The following is a 21981-nucleotide window of genomic DNA, read 5'->3' as shown; positions in this document are numbered from 1 at the left end:
TGTTGCCTTTTCGCGCACCCTACACTCCGAACTACTACCGCCGTAGACCTCGGATACATCACGATTTTAGCCCTACCCTACCAAATACACGATACTACCAAACATTCCCCCTAGTCTGCTCTGTCTCCAACTTCCTCACATTGATATCCCTCCAAACCCAAACACACGCCACGCAAAGCGGAACAAAACAGACCCCCGCAATAACCATCTTCCTCTGTACATCTGCATAAGCCCCGACGATTGCCTCCCTTTCTGGCGTTCCATCAGCATACGACATCTGCATGACCATATCACTAAAGATAGTAGCGCTGATATTCCTACTCTCATCAGGGAGTCTCTTATACAGTTCGCTAGGGAGGATATTATTCCACATACCCCCGGCGATAGCAGACCCGACAGCCGCACCGATCGAGCCGAATAACCCCCAGATTGCGACGACGACGGCGATCTCTTGGTGTGTGACGGGCGCCATGATGGCTAATTGGCCGCAGACTGTGAATATACATGTGCCCAGACCGACGAGGATTTGGGTCATGGTTATGATGCCGACGTGGGTGGTGGGTTGGCGGAAAGGGATTAGAAGGGCAGTGCCGAGGAGGAGGATGGGGATGCCGGTGAACACGGTCCATTTGAATTCGCCGGTGTAACGGATTAAACTGGTCTTGTTAGATGGTGCTTATGTGGTGATGGGGGGTGTAGGGTTTCTTACAGGCCGAAGATTGGGCTGAAGATGTAGGAGGTTAGGGAGAAGGCGTTGAGGACGTAGTTGGCTGTTGTTATGTCTAATCTGTGGACGACTTGGAGGTACGAGCTGAAGTAGCTGTTCCAGGTGCTGGTTTATTGTTAGCATGGTGTTAAGCGCACATGATGGGCTTTTATGGCCAATAGGGAAGACTTACAAGCAGGAGGTGAACATGACGCAGTATAGAAGACAAGACCCAATGATAGTCGGTTCCTTCAAGTACTTCCAAGGGAGGAATTGGACGGGAGAAAGGTATCTCTCCCATGCATAGAATGCGGGGATACAAACCACCCCGAGTACTTCCATCGCAACAATATATCCACTTGCCCATCCCTTGGGGGCGTACGAGGCAAGACTGAAGGGGAGAAGAATCAAGGAAAACACCGCCGTTATCAAAACAATTCCGATCACTAGAGATCTTTCGTTAGCCATAGACAATATCAAATACGAAATGCAAAAGAATCACACACCGTCAAATTCGATGAAATAGTGAATGATAGATTGCCACCAACTCCTCTCAGAGACCGTCTTCTCGTAAATACCAACCTTCTGGGCCCTCCGCTGCATGTACAGCATAACACCCACAACAGGAATGGAAGTACCAGTGATCATGATTGCGAAAGCGCCAAATGCCCAGCGAAAATCGAGATTGATGTAGAATAAAGTTGCGATCCTGGGCCCAGCAAACGTGCTCGCGATACTCGGGGTTCCGTTGATGCCCAGCATAATCATTCGGCTTTTGAGGGTTGTCATATCGGCCAGCATGATATCAACCACATACATCATACCAATATGTCCCACCCAATATAATGTGTGCGCCGCGACGTAGGTTTCGATATTCTTGCAGGTAGCCTTCATTATCAGTCCAATCACGACAATCAGAAGCATAAATAAGAAGCCTTCAACCCGTCCCCAGATATCAATTATTTTGGCCAGAGTGAGCTTTGAGGAGCCGCCGAGAATGGTGGACATGATGCTGACAACTGTGAGTAGGCCGTGCTTATGGAATGACGACGTGATGTATGGATTCAGCGAGGTTTGGACGGAGACTAGAAGCATGTCTACGAAAGAGACAAGGTAAAGACTGCATGAGAGTAAGTATTTGATCTGGTCCCATTTGGCGCACAAGATGGCTGGTACACAGCATCCATTGAGGGTAGGACTCACAGCACGAACATGAGCCACATCGTATTCTTCGACCATAAGGAAGTGATCGCTCTCACTCGCTGAACACCGCCTTGAAACAAGGCGGAATCCTTGTCTGAGATACTTAGGCCATCCCTGGAGGGCTCTTGCACGATGCGATCGGACCCTGCATTCTGTTCCGTAACCTCCACCGCACTGACAACGGGTTCAATCTGGCTCGGCACGACGGTCTTTGGCATGCCGTTGGAAGGAGAGCCGCTCATGGCTGACGGATGCAGGAACACGAAAGTGTAGGATTAGATCGACGACGGGGTATGGGTAAAAGAGGGGACAAACAGGCGAAGTTCACATATGCAAAGGGATTTACGGCGCACTGCAGTCTCAGTTCAGTAGCCAAGAGCGGCACAGCAATAAGTGCTCCAAGCGTGCATTTACTTCCCCTATCAGATGATCAGATAAGATTTACGGACACAATTTGCCCAATAATGTATTATGTACTGGTTTTAGCGCAACGCTACCATGGGACTAAAAATTGATATACGAAAAGCGGGATTGGCGCCAAGGGTCCGAGAACGGCAGTAATAAAAATGTTTTCAGGTATGTATCCCCAGATATTTGAATGACCTCTGCATTCGTGGATCGATATTCTGCAGTCCAAGGGGAGTATTTGAAGGATAGAGTCTACTGGAAAGAGTAAAGTATGTAGGGGTTTGCCGACTGTAAGATGATCTCAACAAACTAAGATTTGAATTTCATATAGAGCAAGGCTAGTCGAGTCTTGCAACACCGGCATCCCAAGACGCTAGTCTAGTAATGAAATGTTCTTCTGCGACTCGAAACGCGGACGCGTCTAGTTATGAGGTAAAAGTGCCCCACTGATTCTGCCCTGGGCGCAAATCAACCGCTGCGATATTCTAGCAGGCTCTTGAACTACCCTTGACATGCTTGAACATCCATAGTTACTAAGTGATTCGTATTTGCTCGAAGCTGGCTATTACCCATCGTAGTGCAGAAAGTGGTCTCCAATCACACGCTGTAGGAGTAACCGTCTGAGTCATATATGAGTTGCCCATGCTAAAAAATGTGGGTCGTTGGACATCATTCCGCGAGTATCCCGAATCGCATCCTCTGCGCCAAGATTGATTGGCTCTTGGACTTGACCGTCAAAAGGAGGACTATGAACACTATGGCGGTCCCGGCGATGGGAAGGCGGATATAGAATAACCACCGCTAGGTGACGTGCTGCGTGAGAGCGCCTCCGATGAAGGGTCCGATGGAGGAGCTCACCGAAACACTATGAAGATAAGCGCTGTCACTTGCACTCGTTGGTGCAAAGTAATAAGGTAACAGAAGGCAATATTGACCAGCAGATTGGCGCTTCCGAGATGAGCTCGCACCACCGCTGATGCCACTTCCCGAAGCAGGCAGGGCGACAGCGGGGCCATCGTTGACCAAAAACGTCGGCAAGCTGTCCGTAAAGCGGTTGAAACGCGGTGCTGACAAGGCCATGGTTATTCGGTCTGTAAATGATGAGGGCGAAGCGGGGACCAACCTCAACAGAAAGACTGCACTTGCAAACCAGATGTTATACACTCCCGCATGTAGATCGCGCGAGATAGTGGGGAGAGCAGTCGATGTAACGGTAGATTCAACCGCAGTGAGAAGAGAAGTGACTGACAGGCCTACCATGATCAGGAAAAATTGCCATCATGCTGTCTCATGGAAGTCCTTCTCGGAGATACCTTCTTTCTTATGCGGAAGGAGGTGAGCCTGAGGACAAGTTGCTTTTGGGGAGCCATTGTCAACTGTTGCAGGAGGAAGATGCGTAACCTGAACTTGAAAATCAAGAATGTGAGAACTGAGATGAGCTGGGGCAATGGGCGAAAGCCGACTTATATGGTAATATGGCATCTCACGGGTGGGTGGGAAGGCGCGGGGTTGGTTGACAGAAAAGGCCCCAAATCGCTGCTACCACCAATAGTGCTGTTCAAGGAGCCAGGGATGATTCCTTCTCTTTGTTTGCCTGCTCTAGCGTCTATTTTGTTTGTGCTGGGAGATAATGGATGCATGCATAGCGTGGTAATATCCTGGGTTGATAAGGATGTCATAGCCAACGTACATTACTTGTGTGATCTGCCATCCTGGTCGGTACTTCTGACTAGTTTATCTTATATGCACTAATGTCCTGATTCTTTATCTCTTGTTGTCGCCTAAGCGCCTCACCTGCCTTACTTTCTCCACAGCCCCACGTATCCCTGCAAGGCGACGATCTCTCCGTCTATGGCTTAGGGCTCCCATTTAGATTGGAGATTGAAGATCCTATCCGAGGGAAAACTCTTTCCTCTCCACCTTTCCGGCACATAGCCTTATCTTGAATCCTTGAAGTGAACACTTTTATACACCAACGCTGAAAAGCTTTTCTCTTACACTTTCTGTTGCAATGCCTCTCGTCGAGCTTCCAGATGAGTTACTCCTTCTCATCACTGAAAGTCTAGACAATGAGAAGGATATCCTTTCTTTTCTATTAACGCACCCCCGAGTCTATGGCATTCAACAAATGGGCCCTCTATATACATATAACATCAAGTATTCCGGAAGCTCATCTTTGCTATGGTATACAGAGAGAGGATATAAATCAGCTGTGGAAACACTACTTGACAAAGGCGCCGATGTGGAGTGCCGAGCTGGTGATTGGGAAACCCCATTGATATTAGCTGCTTAATATGGACATAAACATATCGCTAAGCTGCTCATTGAAAAAGGCTGTGACCTAGAATCCAAGGATCGTCAGGGCCGAACAGCACTAAGACATGCCTTTAACGCAGAACATGAGGATATAGTGATGCTGCTGCTTGAGAAAGGTTGTGATATCTTATCTGAAGGTAGCTGGACAGTCATTGGAACAGTTGCTGAAAATGGATATGAAGGTGTGGTCAGACTGTTACTTGAGAGAGATGCCCATATAGAATCGAGGGATGGTAGCAGCCGGACACTTCTTGGATGTGCTGCTATGGGGGGATATGAGCATGTGGTTGTACTGTCGCTTGAAAAGGGTTCTGATATAGAATCTAGAGATTGTGATGGTCAAACGCCCCTTAGATGTGCGGTTATAAATGGACATGAAGGTGTGGTGAGAATGCTACTTGGAAAGGGTGCCGACTTCGAGTGCAAATCCAATGTCGGTGTTACACCGTTGATGTCTGCTGCTAGATGGGGGTATGCGGATATAGTTCAGCTTCCGCTTGAAAAGGGGGCTGACCCGGGGTGCAAATATTGGGATGGCAGCACACTACTAGAACTTGCTTCTCGTCATGGACACAGAGATATGGTAAACCTGCTGCTTGAAAAGGGTGGTTGCTGACCCAGAGTACAAATATCAGTAAGGCAATACAGCACTCATGGATAGGGAAAGATAATGCGATCAGATTACGGAGTACGCACGATTAATACACAAAGTATTCACAACTGTAACACAGCCAGGTAATCACAGAAGGTGTAGGGTGTCCCCAATGTGCAACAGGGAGGTCCCTGCTGAGTAGCAAGCTTAATAAACAGCTTGATGCTAATCAGATCCTCGTCACTCTACCAAAACCACCTCTTCTTCACCCCTTCCGGCGGATACACCACAATCCGATCCAAATCCGCTCCTTTATAATTAAACCCGTTCCACAGCCCGCCAACAGTAATCGTGTTCTCCCCTTTCTTCAACGGCAACAGAAGCGGCGTGGAGAGAATAATACCCTTATGCGTGTCCTTCTGGTACAACGTGTGTACGTTCTCTGTGTCACCGTTTACTACGACGCTGCTGATGCGCCGGAGTTGCCAGGTGCCGTTAATGCGGTCGGGTTGGCCCATTGGCTGATCACCGAATCCCATGTCATCAATGTCTAGGATATTGGTTAATGAGTGTGTAATTGGCCTGGTAATAGGAAGGCAAGGGAATATCATGACATACTTTGGTGATAGAAGGATACCCATTGGTCTTGACCTTGGCCTTGCACAGTGAAGGTGATTGTGCTGTCATTGCCGTAGATGCCGGTAGCTATCCGGTGCTCGCTAGCGAATGTCTGTATTAAGAACCCGTGAGTGTAAGGACTACTTGATTGATATGCTATTGTGAACTCACTGCCTCTTGTAGGTACGCATCTCCGGAGGTCTTTGCATGTTTTGAGATATAAGTCTCTCCCTTGATGGGCTTCCATTCACCAGTTTTGCTACACGTAACAATCAGTACTTGGACTGGGAAGAGAAGTGGAGCATGCACTTACACGTTCAGATCGTAAACATCGTGCCAAACTACCTTCAAGCTACCCTCACGATCATCAATCTCAATAGGAAGCCATACATTGCGACTCTCCCAGAGCGTGTTCATGTCCCACTACAAGATTGTTAGATCTTGTCAGTGCTAGGAGTTGCAACCAGTAAGCAAGGTGAAAGATATACCTGGTCCGCCATATACAAGTATGTGGTCTTCTTAGTCCCCTGGATTCTCCAAGAAAATCCAGACTGTGTACTAAATGTACGGGTATATGCCGGGGAAACGAAGAATGGCTGGGACCACGGGCCCTCGAGCTTGTCAGCGCGCAATGCTACCACGTCTACATAATACATCAGCCTAAATCCTCAGAACGTCTCCCAATAGGATGGAAAAGAACATACTATTAGGCCGATATCCGGTCTTATGACTCATAAGTGCATAGTAACTATTCTCCGTTTGCAGGATAGTAGGCGCCTCAAAGTCATACTTGGGGAAACGGTAAGTAACCTCCTCAACAGCCGTGAGGTTGCTGTTGAATTTGCTGAGGTAGACGTCACGGCCCTCAACGCTATCACCGTTCGAGTAGAGAGCGTACGAGTTACCCGACTTGTAATCCGTGAACGCGCCAAAGTCTTGGGACCAATTACCCAACGGAGAGGTAGCATCCACGAATGTATAGGGCCCAGCGATATTGTCGGAGGTCGCAAGACCTTGAAGGAGCCAAGAGTACTTGTCATCGTCGGCGTGCCACCACATCTATCTGGTACTTAACGGGGCTGTTGTTAGGTGAAAGATGGCAGACCTTACATGATATTGACCGGTCTCTTCACTGTATAGGACCTTTGGACGCTGGATACGGTTATGCGGCGAAATATAGGTATGATTTTCAATGGGCTCTATGACCTGTTAAAATTACGCCAATCTATTGGAAACTCGAAACGCACCTAGAGCGAGCCCGTGAGACTCCCAGGTAGCAAGGTCGTCAGAGCTATACACGGAGAACCCACCACCTTCAACTTGACCCTCGACTTTGTACTCCCCGAACCAGTAGAACTTCCCAGTTTCCTGGTCTACGCAGAGCCCTCCAGCGTGAGCATTGAAGAGGTTGCCATCGGTATCATACCATCGTGCGCCGGGAACTATCCACTTAGCATTGGCACAAGCAGCAAGTGCTAAGAGAGTAGACGCTAATCTTCGAACCGCCATGGTATATTAACTATAAGACTGTCCACGGTGTTGCCAAATAGTCAAGTAGAGCATATACGGCGAGGAACACGAAGTGCTACATTCGACACAGCGTCCTTTAAGTACCCTTTATCCTATTCGCCATTCAAAGCCGCGAATCCCAATACGGAGTCTTCTTGGCCCCAAGAGTTAGAGTCCAACTCAACCCCACAACATCGGCAGAGCACTACCCCGAGCGAGAGGTCTATTCATCCTAGGTTTCATGCTATTTGGCGTAGAAGTCGTGTTGGCTGAATCGGTTACTGCTCGATTACCGAATGCCAAGCAGAAAAGCAGTACCCGACCTGCAACCGTTGTACTAAGGATATCAGACTAGCGTATAACTTGGGGCAAGCTCTGTTGAGGGGTTCCAGCTAGCGCGTGGGGAAATATCTTGGAGCCCCATACTTTTCGCAAGGCCAAGCAGCTTAAATGATGATTGTCTGATCACAGTTCACTTGGTGCTAAGCAGACGAATGATAGAATCTAGTGCAGGGTCTTACCACAGCTCCGTATTAGCTAAGCGGCATAAAGGATTCGGTGTCCATTTTCCACGAACCAAGTTTTGCAATGCTGTTTAGGCGTGGGGGCACCAAGCTATCTTGCTCTAGCCCTATGTGGGTGGGTATAGTTATATCATTACTCTTCTTATGCACTCCTACTTCGCTAGGATCAATGGGCGACTAGATTTTATCTGGACTTGCTACCATACCAGATTAATCCGAACAGCAAAATGAAGGGTTACTACTCCCTAGTCATCCTTGCCCTAATTGGAATTGCGTTTGCCCTGTTAGAGGAGAAACTAGTTGCATTCGAACCTATAGATGGTTCCATTGAGTTTGGAAATGCTCCAATCTTGCGAGATGCGAGCGATCCCGTCGGTGTCAAGATTGCTGCGGACAGTTTAGCCAGTGACCTGAAGGAAGTCACTGATGTCGAACATCGCGTGTTGGTTTGGGATGAAACAGTATTAGTTGCGGAAGGAGAATTGTCTACTTCCGGGTTAGTTATTATAGCGGCGACAGTCGACTCGCCATTGGTATCGCGGCTTGAAGAGGAGGGCAAGATCATTGTTGATGATATCCGTGGTAAATGGGAGACCTATCGCACTGTTGTCGTCGATAATCCTCTGCCCGGGTTCAAGCATGGTCTTGTAATCGTTGGTAGTGACAAACGAGGTACTATGTTCGGTGTCTTTACGCTCTCCGAGCAGATTGGAAAGTCCCCGTGAATTGCATTCTCAATACATCTCTGCAGAGGTTAACTAAACCCCTAGCCTCCATTGGTGGGCCGATGTGCCTGTCACAAAACACAAGGAAATCTATGCCCTGAGCAAAACTACAACACAAGGCGAGCCTAGCGTCATGTACCGCGGAATATTCATCAACGACGAAGCACCCGCCTTGACAGGATGGTGGGCGAAGCATGGCAATGTCGACGACTATACCTTCAATGCTGAGTTCTACGGGCACGTTTTTGATCTGCTGATCCGTCTTAAAGCCAACTTTCTCTGGCCTGCTATGTGGGGGTCCTTTATTCCTACTCCTGGCAGAATCTTCTTTACGGATGACCTGCGAAATCAGCAGCTTGCCAATGATTACGGGATTGTTGTGTCAACTAGCCACACCGAGCCCATGCAGCGCTCTTCTAATGAGTGGAAGAAAGACCCCACACCGGGCGGCTGGGACTGGGTTAATAACAAGGAGAATGTCATCAGGTTCATGGAAGAAGGTGTTAGGCGTGCGGGTGATAATGAAACCTACTTTACACTAGGCATGCGCGGAGAAAATGATAGCCCTATCGAAGCAGACGATCCTATTGCCGTGCTGGAGGATGTGTTCAGCACTCAACGAGAGCTGCTTGCCAAGTACCATGGAAACGATACCTCTCTGCAGGCATGGACAGTATACAAAGAGGTTATGACTTATTACGCTGCAGGTCTGGTTCCTCCTGATGATGTGACATTGGTATTCTCCGATGATAATTGGGGTAATGTCCAACGGCTTCCTACGAAAGAGGAGCGGCAGAGGTCTGGTGGTATTGGGGTAAGTTCCCTCTCCGGTTCACTGATGCTTTACAACTCCTAACTATGCTCCTAGCTTTACTATCACTTTGACTACGTTGGTAGACCTAAGAGCTGGAAGTGGCAGAATAACAACAACCTGGTTAGTCGCGCCTCATCCCTCCTTGAACCTCACTCTTGTCTAAACTCTATAGCCTAAAGTATACAAAGAGCTGTCACAAGCCTATGAGCGTGGAGCCGATAGAGTTTGGGTCATCAATGTTGGCGACATCAAACCTATGGAAATTCCTCTCTCGTTCTCCATGGAGCTTGCATGGAATGCCTCCCGGCTTGACTTCGACACCATACCCGCATATCTCAAGGCTCTAGCTACGCGAGACTTTGGTGAGAAATATGCCGACCAGATTGCAACGGCGTTGATGGAGTATAGCCACCTAGCCGGTCTTCGCAAGTTCGAAATGCTAGAACCAACAACATATTCCATCCTCAACTTCCGAGAGGCAGAGCATGTACTCGACCAGTGGAGAACACTAGCAGATAAAGCACAAGAAATTCAACAGTCCTTACCTAGTGAGCGACGTGATGCTTGCTATCATCTCCTAAGTTACCCCGCGACAGCCGGATTCAATTACTACCAGACGATCATTGGCCAGGGCAGAAACCGCCAATACAGCTTCGAACGCCGTAACTCAGCGAACTTAGTAGCGGGACAGGTACTCGAGTACTTCGAGGAAGATTACGACCTGGCGCTGGAGTATGATAGCCTCGCAGATGGCAAATGGGAGGGCATCATGTCGACGCCCAAGTTTGATATGGGGATTGCAGACTGGCGTCCCTCATCACGTGACGTTGTCGCAAATCTATCCTATGTGCAGCTACGACAGGACTTCGATTATGCTTTCGGTAACTTGGGTATCTACGCCGAGCAGTCGCTGAGTGCGTATCGGCAAGGTCGGATCTGCGGGTCTATCAATCCCTCCCTGCCAACTGAGGAGGGCCTTGCACCCATGCTTCCACTTATGGATCCATATGGTCCAGAATCACGGCTCATCGAGCTCTTCCACCGTGGGGACCATCGCAAGCCACTCAAGTAGTCTATCTCGACTCCCTACTCATGGGTCCATGTCTCGCAGACATCAGGCACGCTTTCAAAAGAACACCCCGAAGAACGCATTGTAGTCTCCATCGATTGGCCCGCCGTTCCAAGCAACTTTACTGAAACAATCCAGCTACGGGTAGAATGGGAACCTTCGCCATACTTCGATCTAATCCACATCCCCATCCGTAACCACCGCGTCCCTTCCGACTTCACCGGATTCCCCGAGTCAGGCGGCTTCGTTTCACTCGAAGGCCCGCATTTCCAGCGTTCTTCCTCGCATGCTGTGTCTTTCAAACATATACAGTATCTGGGGTCGCGATCTCGTTCCGGATCTATCGCACTCCGGCCGTACATGCAAGCCCGAGAATCCGAAGAAGACGCAAAAGATGCGTGGGTCGAATATGATTTCTACCTCTTCAATTCGACTGACCCATTTAATGCCACCATCTACGTCAATGGCGCGCTCGACACGGACCCAGATCTTCCAATGAAACTCTCATTATCGATCGATGGTCAAGAGGCAAATTTCACAAGACTGCTAGGTGAACCTGAAGAACCCGGGGATATGCCTACTGGATGGACCGAGGCTGTGGCGGACCATGTTTGGACGAGGGATGTTGAGATTGCAGCCCTTGAACCGGGTCCGCATACACTTCAGTGGAGGGTAAATTCGCCAGAGGTATATCTGGAGAAGATTGTTCTTGCATTAGAGGGCTATTTGGACAGTTATCTTGGTCTGCCGGAGAGGACGCTAGTGGGAGGAGCCTAAGAGCCTAAGAGGTTGGGCATAATTTGTACGAATCTGTGTAGCTAAGATGCCAAGCGAATTAAATGAAGCAAAAGTGTGATCTTGATTGATAGTGGTATGGCCAGGTTGTCCACCGGGCTAAAGGATGCCACATCCCCGATAGTTAGCTTTGAAGTCAGTTAGTGAGGGTCTATAAACTTCGGGGGATCCAGTACCGAAGCAAGTTCTTTGCATAGCCACTACCCACTCCTATAGACACTTCCCATATGCCCGGCGCCTTGGCATGGAATATTCCACAAATGGGAGAGGGAATGGCCAGCTTAGCTTGTGAAACTTCGCACATTCAAGGGTCGAGCTCTGATGTGCGTCTCCACCTCCCCATAATTCCCCGCAGGTTTGGGAGCGTAGTGTCCGGAGTGTGCTACCCCGTATACACGGCTCTCGGTGCGTGGATCCTGCAACCCGAAACAGTAGTGATTGCTATCATTTAAATTGACCCAAGCTACGAAGTTCTTGACGATAATCAAGTAATCCACAAAGTCCATCTTTTTTTGAGCCCCTCCATATCCAATTGATATGTTCCTCCCCTCACGGAAGGCATTAGCCTTCCTAGCTTGCCTTGCAAGCCATTCCGTAGCACTCCTAACAACATCCGAGAACTCGACACACTTCAACCTCGCTAACGACCGCTTCTCCATTGCTTTGGCCAAGTCCAATGGTCATATCGTTGACGTCCAACTAGACGGCCAGGATCTACTTGGGCCGGTAGACGGCAACGCCGGAAAGGGTCCATACCTGGACTGTTCCTGCATCCCGTCGGGCTTCTGGACGCCCGGTAGCGGCGCTCATTTAGAGCTTATCAACGGCACGGACTCGACTGGCACCGCATATGGAGGACTTTACATGAGCGCTACATATGCAGGAACCAACCAGACACTATCGCAATGGTTCTTCCTCCGGGGCGAAGAAACAGGACTCCATGCCTTTTCCCGAGTCACATATTTCAACGAGACCACCCCCTCCCTACGAAGTCTTGGAGAATTGCGCACACTTTTTAGACCGAGCACGGACCTCTGGACGCACTTCTCTACCAGCGATGGCAATTACGGACCAAAGCCTCTTGGCAGCAACAGTGGGTTGGTAGTCCAGGATGCGACAACCTACATAGGGAACGTTACGGATGATCCCTATGTCTCCCAATACTCGGATTACTTTACCAAATACACTCTGGCGGAGAGCTGGCGAAACCACGACGTCCATGGGCTGTTTAGTGACGGCTCATCTAGTTCTGACGGAAGCACATTCGGCGCTTGGCTAGTTCATAACACCGTTGAGACGTACTATGGAGGTCCTCTACACTCTGATCTTGTTGTCGATGGCATTGTGTATAATTATTTGGTCTCCGGTCATCATGGAGCACCTACGCCAAACCTCACGCATGGGTTTGATCGCACGTGGGGACCTCAATTTTACTACTTTAACCGGGGGGATTCGGAGACGACACTCGCCGATTTGAGGGCAGATGCTGCCAAGTACGCTGACCCGGAGTGGAATGCTGAGTTCTATGATAGTATCGCGGATCATATTCCCAATTTCACCCCGTCGACTGGGAGGACTACATTCAAGGGAAAGGTATCGCTACCCAAAGGTGCAAAGAGGCCAATCATTGTGCTCTCCGAGGATGGACAGGACTTCCAGCTCAATGTCTTCAACACGGAATCTCTGCAGTACTGGGCTGAGATTGACAAATCTGGAAGCTTTAGCATCCCCCGTGTTGTAGAAGGGACATACAGAATAACCATTTACGCGGACGAGATCTTCGGATGGTTTATCCAAGACCACGTCAAAGTTTTGAAATCGCAGTCCAAAGACTACAGCTTCACCTGGAAAGAGGAAAGCGCGGGTAAAGAAATCTGGCGTATCGGTATACCGGATAAGTCTTCTGGAGAGTACCTGCATGGCTACGCACCGGATACGTCCAAGCCGCTACAACCAGAACAACATCGCATATACTGGGGAAAATATGACTACCCAGCTGACTTCCCCGAGGGAATCAACTTCCATGTTGGAAAGAGCGACCCATCCCAAGACCTCAATTACATTCATTGGGCATTCTTCCCCTCTCAGGGAAATCATCTTCGCACTGAGCCATACTATGACAATGTCAACAACTGGACGGTGACATTCGACCTAACTGCAGACCAGCTCCACAACACGAACACGGCGACGTTCACCGTGCAGATTGCAGGTGCGAAGACCGCGAACGGCAACGCGAAGTGGACGCCCGTTGAAGGGAAGTACAGTAATCTTCCCTGGACGGTGAATGTAAATGGACGGTATGAGTCCACATGGGTGATCCCGTACTGGCGGAGTGGATCATGTGGGGTACGCAGTGCTGTTTCCTGCCAGAATATAGAGCAGAAGTTTGCGTTTCCATCGAAGAATCTCCAAGAAGGGAAGAATGAGTTTGTTTTGAGTTTGCCGTTCAATGCGTCGAGTACGGAGACTGCGTTGCTGCCGGATGCACTTTACGTGCAGTATGATGCGCTGAGGTTGGAGTTGGAGTGACGGAAGAATATATAGCACCAACGCTAGTATACACGGTCGGCGAAGCCAGGAGATGCAGATACCTCAGATGAACGTTAACTAAGTGGGCTATCTACCTCATACGTGACAAATTGGACTGTAAGATTCTAAGCTACCCACTTCAGACAGTGATCCTCTTATAACAGCACTATTTGGCGGCTGGAAGATCCCACATACTACGCTATTAGGGCAAGAGTGATGGGTTCGCGGCTGGATCCGGCCCGCCCCGCCCCGAACCCGCTAGTTAATTCTAATCTTGGATTTGGACGAGATAATCCGATCATGGAATTCTCCAATAATAGAATCATAACATGATTGTGATAACACATCTACTAGCAAGATCCGGTGTTATGGATGTAGATGCCTTGTAGTAAAGGAAACTGCTATGAAAGACTAGTCTTGTATTTGGAAGGTCTTCCTGGTTCAAGAGCAGAGGCACTCTACCTGACATATATTTTCCGAGTACAAAGCAATAGGCTATACGAAAACACCGTCAAAAGCCACTTCAATTTGAAACACAAGAATCAAAAACCACCCAATCATCCACAATCGAGTTTAACTATTCTTATTTAAAGACGGTAGCAAAGTTATCTGCTTTTCACATTACAAGCCCCGAAATTGTCCCCGTGTATATGCTGTACAACACCACAATATCTTCAGATGAATAGAAGTAAGCAAAGCTAGTAGAGTAGATAAGTAGGCCATTGAGGATCTAACTGGGGTGAACGAGAAATGTTTGATCTAAAGTACGTTATCCTGATGGTTCATTGGCTTTGAACCCAGCCTTAGGTAGTATCCCGATCAGAGGACAACCAGCCACCCGAAATATAATTGGCGGGGTGCTCTAAGCATGGATTATATTCTTTTAGAGTTAGATCACGCATTTTCCCAGGAAGAATGAGGGCCATAACATTCCTAAGCCTTGTCGTTGGAAGAGGAGATAAGAGTCCATCGAATCCGACAGTTTGATGAATGCCTTATTTAAGTAATGTAAATTGGCAAACTGAAGCGTGACTCTAAGCTTTCAGGATTCCCTTTTAAGTGCTAGGTAGCCTTTGTGGAAAAACATATTGAAGTCTCTGTATGGCATTGTCTCACTGTGCCTCGTCTTATTATTTGCATATTACCTGTGTTTAGCGTATAGGCTATCTTTGTCACCCATCTAGGGATATAAAAACGCTTGATCTGGTTGCAACTAATTCCAATCGGTCCCGTAACTTTACATTCATTGAAAAACATCCTCTGAGTTAAAGACCCCCAGTTCCGAAGTGTCAGGACATCGCCAAAAGAGCTCATTGGTGACTCTTAGGTCCGAGAACAACCGTACAGTCCTGTAACTAGACTTGGTTATTGGTTCTTTTAGGGTTCCCAACAGTAGCTCCCCAGCGCTCTTAATAATACGAACCAGATCCCGTCTATTGTGAGACTACGGGTTCTAGATCGTTCCGTTTGCGGAAATCAGACCAGCCAAGCATCCGTGGAAAGAAGCTTACTCAAGAATGTCAGGAGACTAACCGTTGCCAATAGGACGAATAGAAAGCGGTAGCATTCTGGAACCCGATACAGTACCAATATATCATTGTCTTCACGGCCGATAGGGGGGGGGGACGATCTGAATGTCGCAGCCTAGGGATATTGCCAAGGGCTATCTATTTGTTATAATGAACGACTCTACATGGACGTGTTACTTGTTAATCATAATAATCTCCTGATCATTATCATTATCAATATATGCATTAACCAAAGTAAAGCACCTCAATAACAAGCAGCCTGCTTTTTAATAAAGCCTCACACAGAGGTCACCAGATTTCAATGAATATATCCATAGAAGGTATCCCTGTTAGAAGCTTAGTGAGTATAACTGTCTTAAGATATACGAATATAACGGCATCGGGCAAGCAAACAACATCACGCACATGGATACAGCTTCCTAACAGTTCGTAGCTTTACCACAGCTGGTCGATCACCGTGAAAAGTCAACTCAAAAATGCAATCCCTCCAACAATACCACCTTCATCTGTTAGTATATCCGTTGCAGATTTTCCCTGTACTGTCGTAAATGATTGGACATAAGGCGACGCATATCTAATCAATATTGAGATATGCATGCTTCTTGTTCATTCGCATCACAAGCAGTATAATTATAGCCACCAGTTGACGATAACGAGGTATCAAACTGGTAAAGGTGGTGTCCAAGTTCCGCACATGCACTACTGCTGCTATTTGGGTAAAGAACATTCAGTGCATCATCGTAATACGAAGCAGTGATAGCGAAAGAATTGGAGCCAATGGCCGGCATTTCTCTCAACGTGATGAGACCACACTCGAGGCCCTTCTCGAAGTCCAGGTTAGAGTCAAAGATGGCATAATAGTAATAGGGAAGCTGCGGTGCTGTTGTGTTGTAATGGTAACTAATCGAAGCAGAATCCCCTTATATCAAGTTAGTTTTTCGCATTGATTCCCCACGAGTGACATACGCACAACTTGTGAAAACCTGAAGTATATGCTTTTGTGACGGATTGCTGTATTCCTCCCTGGTCGAATTGGGTCGAAACGATAAATACCATAACTGGCCATATATACTTGAGTTGAACGACTTTATAACATCTGAAAAGTTCGTAGGGCAACTCTTATCATATTCTGGCCAGAAGCACTTCGTAAGTATACCGCTGTGGGGGGTTCTGCGGAACTGGGCAAATGCTGCGTCGCCATAACCTATGGCGATCACGAATGCTGGCGACGGCAAGGTATCTGGATGTGTCACATCCACCTCGAATCTCCAAGCTGCACGACGGTGACTGCCACATTATCATAGTAGATCCATACCATGGCGAAAGCTAGCAACCCAAGGATAATACCTAGGCGCGGTACTATGGTTTCTGCAAGACGTCAGCTGTACCATAAAAAGCGCGTAGTCCACATACGATGTTTGATGACGTTCAGTTCCTGTAGAATGACCCCCGTAAAGGGTAGGACAAAGGTGAAGATGGCCAGTAGGATACCGCAAAAGATGGGTATCCATGAATTCCTTGAGGTAATAGCTCTGTAATTCATAAGTATCAGTCGCTTTGAATTGATGTCAGCGGCCAACCTTGAAAATATAAGTGAATTCCGGTCTGGGCAACATTTGCAGGACTCGGTAGCGTTTAGACGAGGGTTTCGGCATGTACAATTTTGACCACCGGGCCCGGGGCTGCAACCGTCTCGAATGCAAGAACATATTACTATCCTTCTTCCGTTTCTGCGTCTTATCCGCGAAAGAAGACTTTGAATTGGTTAGCGAAGCAATGTCATCCGGGTATGAGAGTTACCTGGAGAAAGAGAATGTCCCTTTGCACGGACAGGTGTTATTCTGCACACATGCACATATCGCTGGTTGTGCTGCCTGTGCTTGCACCGGTTGCACGGGTTGTGCAGCTTGGACAGCTTGGACAGCCTGGGCAGCTCGATTCACTTGCATGAGAGTGTCATCTCTAACTCGATTGACTTGAGCGAGAGTGTCATCTTTAGCTTGATTGACTTGCTCGAGAGAATCATCTACAGATTGACTGACGTCCGCGAGAATGTTCCGTCCAGTTTCATTCAATTCATTCTTCGCCCTATCCACCACGACTTCCACCATCTCCATCATATTACCATCCTCGCGCTGATCGTAACTCGTTAAGTTTCCATCAGCTGGGAGAAGTCCCTCTGTACTCGAGCTAGCCATTGTATTGGAAATAGTCGAACAAAACACAAAATAATATCGTTATGGCGAATGTGTTGATTCGTACCGTGCCGAGTACAAGTGAACCTAAACGTTAGGGACAAACCCCAGCAGTTTATCCTATACCCACACCAGACGATGAGCGTCGTATATCCCGTTGGAACAGTGGCGTGATAGTTACCTATTACGTCATGAGGTAATTCTCAGAAAAGAAGAGATTGAACATATGCGGATGCATTTTGCGCACATGGATATCCCTACCATGGCTGAGCGGCGATCTGGGCAATTCTTCTTCGTATATTCGGAGTGTTAAGCTTATCCCTCAGCCCACCTAAAACCATAAATGGTAAGGTCATATGAGTCTACAGGACAGGACCTGGGTTGATATGAGTTGTATCTGGCAAGAATAAATCATTAACGAGGTTGAGTCATTAATCTAATAGTTTGCGCAAGTAGTGAGGTGTGGAGCCTCCGAGGTGTCAGACAGCGCACAGCGGTGGGCTCTTCCACGTTGGCCTATTTGCCATATCGTATGCCCTACTATATACGGGATACGACGCTAGTGAAATTAACCATGTAAGCCGCTAAGGGCCTAGCTAGAATGGACGAGGCAGAATGGGTAGATGACAATACTTCTAATGAGAGAGAATCAGAGAGATTAATTGTCTTCAAGGCTTGGGTAGTATTGAATCCCTGTCAGAAGGCAGCCAGCCACCCGAAATACAGGTTGTGGGAGCGATCTATGCATGGCTCGGTTGTCTAGACAGAATCTGGTGACAAAAGGAAACTCCTTCTGGTCTAAGTCATGCATCAGTTTGCCCCCTTGCAGAAAGTCGGCGCGTGATGGCTCACCGAGTATATAGTGACACGTCGCTGAGCAAATCTTGAAGGTGGGCGCGTAGCTGAAAATATACTCACTGAAACGTAACTCTCCCAAGACCTCTCTTTGTCCAATGTTCCACTCCTAAACTTATCTATGTTTTACTGACAGCGAAATAGGAAGTGGCTCTACTTAGCCTATAGACTTACCGTTCCTTATGCTACGAGCCTACAGCAAACTGAAATTGCATCGAGACAACCATGGACAAAAGTCAGGAAAGAAAATTCAAACCAGCTCCATCTCCATGGAAAAACATACGCGCACAAGTCGTGTTCTCTTTTGCAAGAGCCAACCACGCAAACGGCCTGCCGCAGGGTTCGTATAGTGACTTGGAAGCATCTGCCCCGTTCTCGGATCCTGAAAAGAGTGGAAAATTCGAGGGAGGATTCAGTTTGATCATGATAGTTCGGTACCTGGAGTCTCCTGTGGGTATGAATCGCTCTTATCCATTCTTTGAGCAGGGATAGAAAGTTTACTTTTTTGTGATTTTAGGGCCATATGACGAGATTCTGTGGGCACCGGGTGTATTCCAAGACCCTCGCCAAGACAAATCTGTAAAGAGATACAGAATAACCAGGATATATGTGTCTTCACTTGACTCCATTTACAATGGTACGCAATCTACTTCCCTGTGTCGTTTGGTTACGTGAATGAGCTAATTCAGAATGTGGAATGCTCCAGGTCGAAAGAATTGGAATATACCGAAGACAGTGAGGACTCCCAACCTTTTAGTACCAGGAGTAATTATATTCCTTGGGGCTTACTGACTATATCCCCTTCAGCTAGCCAAATTCGAATTCATTCCATCCGATGCCAACCATCCGCCGTATCGCCAGATCAAAGTCTCACTCCCCGATACTCCGGAAGAACCATTTGTTTCCTTGGATTTACAGCCCATCCCATTGATTTCTAGACCTCTCCTTCCAATTTCCACGGCCTATGTTCCTATGAATCTCGAGATTGTAATGCCGCCAATACCGCAGTCGGAAAACTGGAAGGAGAATGGATTGGTAGGCAGCGACAATAATGAATGGAGATCGGTACGGGTTGACATAGCGGGTAAGACGGGTGTGATAAAAGTAAGAGGCGAGCTTGGGGATGGGATATCATTCCCGGAACTAAACTGGAATGGATTGTGGTTCTGGGTGGATGATGCGAAAATGTCATGTATGAATGTCGGGGAGTAACCATCAGATCGATGTGATTGGTACACTGGTCTAGTTTGCCAGGGTAACTAGGATGCAAAAACATCCTGGTCATGTATGGCTGGTCCGAAACAATGATTAGAAAACCATCGAGTACCGCACGTATGTTACAGATATTATTTGGTTCTATGATAGTAAGTCCACTGCGAGACAAGAAGGTGAAAGCACACCACGTCGGCCTTGGTGCCGGTCACCCATGGCGGATCGGCTTACGGAAGAGATGGTGGACCTTAGTGCCATGGACGGCAAACCAGAAAAGACAGATATTCAGACGTAGAATTTAGTATATTTTAAAGATATAATTATGTACAGAATATAAAAAATGGTCTATTTTGTTCGATTAATACAGAGACAACTTCAACCTATAAAAGAAAGGTCGTCTATTCCATCTAGAGTGAAAAGGTTCCTCCCACTAGCTAGATAATGGTACCCATGGTAAACATGCTTAGTGCTGGGCAAGAATCTTAGCAGCAGCATGCTCGGCAGCAACCATGATGGTGGCTTGGATGTTACCCGTCGGGAGATCAGGGTGCATACTGCCATCAACAACATACTACAACAGTTAGCAAAACGTACAGATAAAAACACTTTACAATCCAACTTACCAGATTGTCCATGCCATACACCTTAGTGTTGGTGTCGACCACGGATGTGCCGTTCTTGCGTCCGTCGTCAGTGCCCATCTTGGCCGTGCCGACATAGTGAACACCAACAGACGGCGAAGCGAGGATAGCAGAGGTGTTAGTGTTGCCCTGCAACTTGAAACCAGTGGATGAGTCAGTAATGTCGTACAGGATCTGATCAATGAAGAGCTTTGCGGCGGTGCGGTCCTCAGCAGTAGTCAGGTAGGGTGACTGCTCGATCACGGTGTTACCCTTCTCGTCCAGACCGAGGAGGCCCTCAGAAGTCAGACCGTGGGTCATGTAGGCTGTGATTGAGACGACACCCTCACCTGCGGGCGCACAGGATCCCTGGTAGTATCGGGTGTGTCCATTGACCTGGTTAGAAGTGAAGAAGATCATGCGGTGCTTGCCCTGGGTGAGGACTCCGCTGTTCTGGCGGTACAGGTTAATGTCAGTAGTGTCGGAGCCGTTGACAATGCTGTCGTAGTCAAGAAGGCCGAAATCAGCACCGGTGTCTACATTGATAGTGAAGATCGGGTGGTCTTTGAGTCCGACACCGACAGGCAGGTCGATCCATTCCTCTTGCGGCGGAACGGCGACACCACTCTTCTTGGCCGTCTCGATCTGCTTCTTAGGGCCGATACCGGAGTTGAAGAGCACCCGGGGGGGTAGAGAGCGCTCCAGCCGCCAAAACCACACGGCCATGGGGAGCAAGGGTGACCACTTCCGTTTTTCCAGTGACCGCGTCAACAACCTCAACGCCAGTCACCTCACTGCCGGATCTGACGAGGCGGTTGACCTTAGAGTTCAGGCGCAGGGTGAAGTTGTCGGCATCCTTCACCAGAGGCAGGTAGGTACGAACCGGACCAGCACGCTTCTCATTCACGATGTTCCACGCGGGGTAACTGTAGATTTGGTGCTTCTCATTCGGAGCGGCAATCATGTCGACTGACTTCCAACCCAGCTGGTTGAAGAACTTGGAGAGCACTTTGTAAAGACCTTGGTCGTAACGGTTGCCATCGGCAGAAGGTTGGGTGGTTCCGGGATTGCGTTGGTACAGACGCTCAGACGCGGGCTTGACATCCTCCCATTTCCATCCCTGGGGCCACTTGTCATCGAAATCATGGTCAGGGGGGTGGACAAAGACCATGTAGTTGACCGTGACACCACCACCCAGCACACAAGCCGCAGTTCCGTCGGTGTCAGTACACATGTACTGATTCCAGACGTCCAAGTTGGCAATATCCGCCGACAGTCCAGGAACGTCGATGGGGGTCAAGGTACGGTTCCAGCTCAGCGTTTCGTTGTTGCCAGTGCTAACGGTGGGACCGACACCTCGTTCGAGGAGAAGGACATTCTTGCCCGCTTCGGCGAATCTCTCCGCTGTGATGATACCAGAAGGACCACCGCCGACAACAATATAGTCGTAGGTGTTATTCTTCAAGGCGGAGGTGGCGGAAAGCGAGGCTGCCAAAGCCCCTGCGCGAAGGAACCTCATGTTGAACGATAGAGGCGGAAGTCAAAATGCCAAGGGATGAGAACTGCAAAACACGCTGTAGCGACTGTAGACGGTATTATATATGAAGGTGCGTGGCGTGGAGCCACCAGTTTTTGATTACTTAAACGCGGCATTCGGGTAAACGTTTTAGGATCCACGATGTTAATTGCGATAGATGGATCCCATGCGACCCTTTCCATCTCCTTTCGTTTAGCCGATGTGAATTCCCTCAGCTACTCGAGA

At 48.3% G+C, this 21981-nt stretch overlaps 8 protein-coding genes across 8 annotated transcripts; 3 read left to right on the top strand and 5 right to left on the bottom strand.

The window, feature by feature from the left end:
- Positions 1–94: 94 nt before the first annotated feature.
- AO090113000061 (uncharacterized protein) lies at positions 95–2151 on the bottom strand (the record flags this gene model as incomplete). The annotated part of the gene is made up of 5 exons (XM_001824203.1): positions 95–656; positions 710–832; positions 900–1152; positions 1213–1826; positions 1910–2151. 5 exons carry the CDS (start codon positions 2149–2151, stop codon positions 95–97), a joined length of 1794 nt encoding a protein of 597 aa, XP_001824255.1.
- A 967-nt stretch (positions 2152–3118) lies between these two features.
- On the bottom strand, positions 3119–3577 carry AO090113000060 (uncharacterized protein; the record flags this gene model as incomplete). Its single annotated transcript, XM_001824202.1, has 1 exon — positions 3119–3577. One exon carries the CDS (start codon positions 3575–3577, stop codon positions 3119–3121), a length of 459 nt encoding a protein of 152 aa, XP_001824254.1.
- A 1795-nt stretch (positions 3578–5372) lies between these two features.
- Positions 5373–7352, bottom strand: AO090113000059 (uncharacterized protein; the record flags this gene model as incomplete). The annotated part of the gene is made up of 8 exons (XM_023237796.1): positions 5373–5416; positions 5629–5775; positions 5844–5955; positions 6015–6102; positions 6157–6266; positions 6332–6486; positions 6548–6856; positions 7091–7352. The coding sequence occupies 8 exons, from the start codon at positions 7350–7352 to the stop codon at positions 5373–5375; spliced, it is 1227 nt and encodes a 408-aa protein (XP_023092589.1).
- Positions 7353–8103: 751 nt separating this feature from the next.
- Positions 8104–11261, top strand: AO090113000058 (uncharacterized protein; the record flags this gene model as incomplete). Its single annotated transcript, XM_023237795.1, has 5 exons — positions 8104–8597; positions 8647–9415; positions 9470–9535; positions 9588–10458; positions 10534–11261. 5 exons carry the CDS (start codon positions 8104–8106, stop codon positions 11259–11261), a joined length of 2928 nt encoding a protein of 975 aa, XP_023092588.1.
- A 555-nt stretch (positions 11262–11816) lies between these two features.
- Positions 11817–14141, top strand: AO090113000057 (uncharacterized protein; the record flags this gene model as incomplete). Its single annotated transcript, XM_023237794.1, has 2 exons — positions 11817–13777; positions 14015–14141. 2 exons carry the CDS (start codon positions 11817–11819, stop codon positions 14139–14141), a joined length of 2088 nt encoding a protein of 695 aa, XP_023092587.1.
- Positions 14142–17133: 2992 nt separating this feature from the next.
- Positions 17134–17535, bottom strand: AO090113000056 (uncharacterized protein; the record flags this gene model as incomplete). The annotated part of the gene is made up of 1 exon (XM_023237793.1): positions 17134–17535. The coding sequence occupies one exon, from the start codon at positions 17533–17535 to the stop codon at positions 17134–17136; it is 402 nt and encodes a 133-aa protein (XP_023092586.1).
- A 1542-nt stretch (positions 17536–19077) lies between these two features.
- On the top strand, positions 19078–19599 carry AO090113000055 (uncharacterized protein; the record flags this gene model as incomplete). Its single annotated transcript, XM_001824197.3, has 2 exons — positions 19078–19122; positions 19195–19599. The coding sequence occupies 2 exons, from the start codon at positions 19078–19080 to the stop codon at positions 19597–19599; spliced, it is 450 nt and encodes a 149-aa protein (XP_001824249.3).
- A 463-nt stretch (positions 19600–20062) lies between these two features.
- AO090113000054 (uncharacterized protein) lies at positions 20063–21738 on the bottom strand (the record flags this gene model as incomplete). The annotated part of the gene is given in 3 exon segments (XM_023237792.1): positions 20063–20170; positions 20223–20918; positions 20935–21738. 3 exon segments carry the CDS (start codon positions 21736–21738, stop codon positions 20063–20065), a joined length of 1608 nt encoding a protein of 535 aa, XP_023092585.1.
- Positions 21739–21981: the final 243 nt, after the last annotated feature.

This window comes from Aspergillus oryzae, chromosome 5 (genome assembly GCF_000184455.2).
Source record: "Aspergillus oryzae RIB40 DNA, chromosome 5".
Taxonomy (NCBI): Eukaryota; Fungi; Ascomycota; class Eurotiomycetes; order Eurotiales; family Aspergillaceae; genus Aspergillus; species Aspergillus oryzae.
This window is presented reverse-complemented; position numbering and strand designations above follow the sequence as displayed.